This window comes from Triticum aestivum, chromosome 3B (genome assembly GCF_018294505.1).
Source record: "Triticum aestivum cultivar Chinese Spring chromosome 3B, IWGSC CS RefSeq v2.1, whole genome shotgun sequence".
In the NCBI taxonomy this organism is placed as follows: Eukaryota; Viridiplantae; Streptophyta; class Magnoliopsida; order Poales; family Poaceae; genus Triticum; species Triticum aestivum.
In genome coordinates this window covers 59,360,873-59,365,497 of record NC_057801.1, presented here as the reverse complement: position 1 = coordinate 59,365,497, position 4,625 = coordinate 59,360,873, and the positions used below count along the sequence as shown (strand labels likewise).

Sequence of the window (4,625 nt, the reverse complement as noted above, 5' to 3'; positions counted from 1 at the left end):
CAAGTGGGTGGACACCATGATCCTTGTGAGCGAAAACGACAAACCGTTTCCGTCGTGTATCTAGCACCTGCAACACTAGCACTAAATTAGTGCAACCCGTGGTTACAATATGTCACAACCTACATGGCCAGATTGATAATTAATGGGTGCGTGCGCCTTTTTTGCATGGATACAATAAGGTGTCCCTTTTCTTTATGTTCCTTGATAGAGACATGATCATTTTTTAACCCCATTTGGCCATCTTTTGTTTTTAACCAAACTTCATCTTAATTTTACCAGGGACTGATCTGTCACTAGATAATAGAGCAGGGTGCTGGCTGGAAAAGCCAAAGCAATCAGCATTCACTCCCTTCCATTTTAAGCGCCTGCCAGCGACAGAGTGATGCAGTGCAGAGGAGTCAATCTACTCTTCCTCCCACCGCCGCCGCCGCCGCTCGTCGTTTCAAGAGGCCGCCTCCAACCGCAGCGCAGGTGACCCAAAAGCTTCTTTTCAATCGCGTCGATCCGATACAAGGTGGTTAGCTAGGCGCCAGTGTTGATTTGCTCTGCGCCTCTGCCTTGTCCCGATTTCGCCGCCGGCGAACTCCGGTTCGATCTCTCCGTGTTCTTTGCGGCTGATCTGTTCATGTTCCTCGCGGAGACTCGATCTAGGCGTGGCTAGGAACCCTGCACCAATCGGGTCAAAAGGGGCTACTCTGCTGCTGTGCACGGGCGTGACCCTCAACTTCGTAGGAAAAAAAAGTCCTATTTAGCATGGATTTTCGCCGGATGAAACGAACATGCCTGCTGTTCCTCCTCCGAGGTCTGATTCGTGGTTCATCTTTGCAGCAGGATGAGTGAAGAGGACTCGACGAGCCGGCCAGCTCCGAAGCTCAACGAGAGGATCCTTTCGTCGCTGTCGAGGAGGGCAGTGGCCGCGCATCCGTGGCATGATCTCGAGATCGGTGAGGAGGAGGAGGAGCGGTCTTTTCTCCATTACTGAATGCCTTTATAAAAAATAAGCATGCTGAATTGCTGATTGTGTGTTTGGCGCACAGGCCCTGGGGCTCCAGCGGTGTTCAATGTTGTAAGTACCATCCTTTTGCCTTGCCAGCTGAACATCTTCGTCAGTTAAGATATTTGATGTTCTGTTGTCGCAAAGTAATTTAGGAAGTTGGATCTTGGGCAAGTGGTGGCAGGGGACTATTGGCGTCCACACAATGGAATGTCATTGTTGACCTCATTGTTGTCCGTCGTTGCTGAAATATTTCTTAAACTGAAAGTGAAAACCAGAATATGCCAGACAGCCTCTCTTTAGTTTATATAAGGTTGCGCTTGTTAAAATGTGACTTGGGCTATGTCTGAATCAAAATAACTGATGTTCGAACAGTATTGCAATTGTGAGAGCCTGTGGTAGCATTTCTATGTTTTCCTGATCTGTTTCAGTTCAGTAGTGTATAGACATGCCAGTTAGAATATTAAAAATGAAGCAATCAGTATTAAATGGCACATAAATCTACCCAGTACCGACCACACGAAAATAAAAATAGCATGATACATGGAATTCAGCCACCGGTTCTCACTGTTTTATACTTATACTGAATTCAATTAGCCTATCGTCAATGTTGAGGCTAATGATGGTAGTATGATTAGTATTGGATGTGCAGTTGTGCACTATCTGTTGATAACCTGGTATCACTGCCTTCAGCATGCCTCTACTTGATTTGTTGATTCTGTAACTATTTAAATCTCCTTTGGCTGGATTGGGTCTATGATTGTGATACAAGTAAAATATTCACTGTGATTTTAGACCTGTAGTTACCTCCGGAATTTTGTCCCTTGATATTATTACTTTTGTGACTGATGAATTGTAGCACTAGTTTCTAGGCTTGAAATTGAAAGAGAAGCGCTTTTAATCTAACCATTTTTCCCAACGTGCAATTTTTCAATAAACATGTTAACTTTATTGACCAGTTGATATATAGTTGTGCAACATTAAGATGCATTTATCATCTAATCTACTGTTTACAAAATTGCTTCTCAGTAACACACAAGTATATTGAGTGGTCTTGGTTGTTCTGTTAATGATGCTAGACTCTTTATGTAAAGTTGGTCCAGCAGTGCTTTGAACACATGAATTTAACTGTTTACATGTATATGCTACTGCAGGTTGTTGAGATCACAAAGGGAAGCAAAGTGAAATATGAGCTTGACAAGAAAACTGGACTGATTAAGGTGTGTTCTGTTTGTATATAAGATCTATTGATCAACACTTTCTGTTTCATGACAATGAATTGCTTTAATATTTTTTACTGTACTTGTGTAAGGAATGATAAATTGAAAAGCATCCACCAGCATAATGCACCTCTGTTGCTGTGATTGCTAAATTGATTTAGTAGTGTACTCATGAGTTAACTTATTTTGCTATTTTTCGTCAAAGCATAATGTACTTTTGTTATTATGATCTACAACATGACAGGTTGATAGAGTTCTGTACTCATCAGTTGTATATCCTCACAACTATGGTTTCATTCCGAGAACACTTTGTGAAGACAACGATCCAATGGATGTGTTGGTCCTGATGCAGGTTAGTCTCACGATGTTCATGCACTCCAAGCATAATGTATCTCCTTTTTATTTTATAAGGCTGATCTGATTTGTCTTAAGTTGAGCACTCATAAACTTGACAATATCATGGTCAAAACTTATGGGTTTGACTTGAGACAAATTGTGCAGAGCTTATAAACTGAAACAGAGGGGGTAGTGATCGTTGTGTTACTCTTTTATCTCTCACAGGAGCCTGTTATTCCTGGTTCTTTCCTCCGAGCTAGAGCAATTGGCCTTATGCCCATGATTGATCAGGTATTCCTTGTTCATTCTCTGCGCGGTAATGGGAGATGAACGAAAATAGCCTTACCCTGTTTTACTGAGGATGGTGGTTGGTTGTCATCAGGGCGAAAAGGATGACAAGATCATAGCAGTCTGCGCCGATGATCCTGAATACCGTCACTACAATGACATCAGTGAGCTGTCTCCTCACCGCCTCCAAGAGATCAAGCGCTTCTTTGAAGACTGTATCCTGCATAATCCAATTTATTTGTTTTCCTTGTTACATGCCGTAGCAGAGTATCTTATATACTACTCCCTCCGTTCCGAATTACTTGTCGCACGTATGGATGTATCTAGATGTATTTTAGTTCTAGATACATCCGTTTCAGCGACGAGTAATTTGGAACGGAGGGAGTACTGTATATAATTTAGAGGTACATTTATTCGCATCCTTAGCCGTAACTTCTAGACAAGAAGAATGAGAACAAGGAGGTGGCTGTCGATGCGTTCTTACCTGCGACCACTGCCCGCGAGGCCATTCAGTATTCGATGTAAGTACAGTTTCGTGTTGATCTCTACCAAGATGTATTTTTCCCTTCGCTGCATAAGTGATGACGGTGAAGGTGTATTTGGTTTTACAATGACGCTTCTTTTCTTTTTTCATTGCAGGGACCTGTATGCGCAGTATATTCTGCAGAGCTTAAGGCAGTAGAATGTCGGCATTGTTGTATCGCGGGAATCTTCTATTAATAACGAGTGGGGAAGAGCTGAGACTTTGTGTGTTATAAATAAATGCGCAACAATGTGTACTCGCACTATTTATGAAGATTAAGTGATGCTTTATGATTGGGAATTTTTTGTTGTGCCCAATTCATATATCCATTTTGAATCCTGGTTTGGTTGCTGATCGCCGCCAAACATATCGATCCATGGCGTCGCCCAAAACTGCAGAGCGCCCCCCTCCAGCCATAGTTGCACTCGCCTCCGGCGACGTGACTCCACAGTGGTCTTCTCTCCCCACAGATTTGGTCTGCCTCATCAGCTGGCAGGTGCTGGCCGAAGACCTGCTAGACTACGTCTGCTTCCGGGCCGTGTGCGCGCACTGGCGGTCCAGCACCGTCTGTCCACACGGACGTGGCATTGCCGATCCACGCTTTCACCCGCGACGGTGGATGACTTTGCCCGAGGGTCATGGCATTCACCCTCGCATCGACAATGGACGTTTTCTGAATCTCGCAACTGGAGTTTTCGCTTGTGTCTCGCTGCCTCTCTTGATGGACTGCCGTGTCCTTGATTCGGTCAACGGCCTCCTTGTCCTCTACAAAGCCAACACCATGACCTTGCTCCTTCACCCCTTCACCGGCGACATTGTGAAGCTCCTTCCGCTCATGAAACCCCACTGGAACCTAGGTGTAGAGGGACGGTGTGATTCGGTGTTGCTCAAGTTCGCCGCATCCTTGAGCGTGAGCGCGGATGGAGTCGTCACGGTCATGATCGTGCATCAATATATACGCCGCGTATTTTTCGCTACCGCCATGGACCAGCACTGGAGGGTCTCGAACTGGAGCCTCTCACCCTTGTCCATACCCATATCACTCCAATGAAAGTTTTATATACTGGAGCCTCATACTACAGGTAGCAGCGGATGTCCGATACTACAACTTGACCCGCCCAGTTATGAGTATGGGGCAATGCCGCCTTCTTTGTTACCACCAAAGTTGATTGCCACGTGTTCGACAAGCAAATTTCGTTCCTTCACCATAGCGGAATGTGGCTCAGATATCCTAGTGGCCGGTTTTGACCATATGCCGCTAGTT

General features: G+C 44.7%; 1 protein-coding gene across 2 annotated transcripts; it reads left to right on the top strand.

The window, feature by feature from the left end:
• Positions 1-338: 338 nt before the first annotated feature.
• On the top strand, positions 339-3,661 carry LOC123068562 (soluble inorganic pyrophosphatase). Of its 2 annotated transcripts, none has more exons than XM_044491165.1 (9): positions 339-471; positions 829-944; positions 1,038-1,066; positions 2,149-2,214; positions 2,459-2,566; positions 2,776-2,841; positions 2,933-3,053; positions 3,278-3,359; positions 3,478-3,661. In XM_044491165.1, the coding sequence occupies exons 1-9, from the start codon at positions 383-385 to the stop codon at positions 3,518-3,520; spliced, it is 720 nt and encodes a 239-aa protein (XP_044347100.1). In that variant the 5' UTR covers positions 339-382; the 3' UTR covers positions 3,521-3,661. The 2 variants fall into 2 exon arrangements, with proteins under 2 accessions (XP_044347100.1, XP_044347101.1); XM_044491166.1 differs by having other exon boundaries at positions 340-471; positions 832-944.
• Positions 3,662-4,625: the final 964 nt, after the last annotated feature.

What these genes read in the sequence shown, in the direction of transcription:
- LOC123068562 (XM_044491165.1), top strand. Translation starts at nt 383, where the DNA reads ATGCAGTGCAGAGGAGTCAATCTACTCTTCCTCCCACCGCCGCCGCCG. An exon ending in CTCCAGCGGTGTTCAATGTT is followed by an intron (nt 1,067 to 2,148) that starts GTAAGTACCATC and finishes ATGCTACTGCAG; the next exon opens with GTTGTTGAGATCACAAAGGG. An exon ending in ATGTGTTGGTCCTGATGCAG is followed by an intron (nt 2,567 to 2,775) that starts GTTAGTCTCACG and finishes TATCTCTCACAG; the next exon opens with GAGCCTGTTATTCCTGGTTC.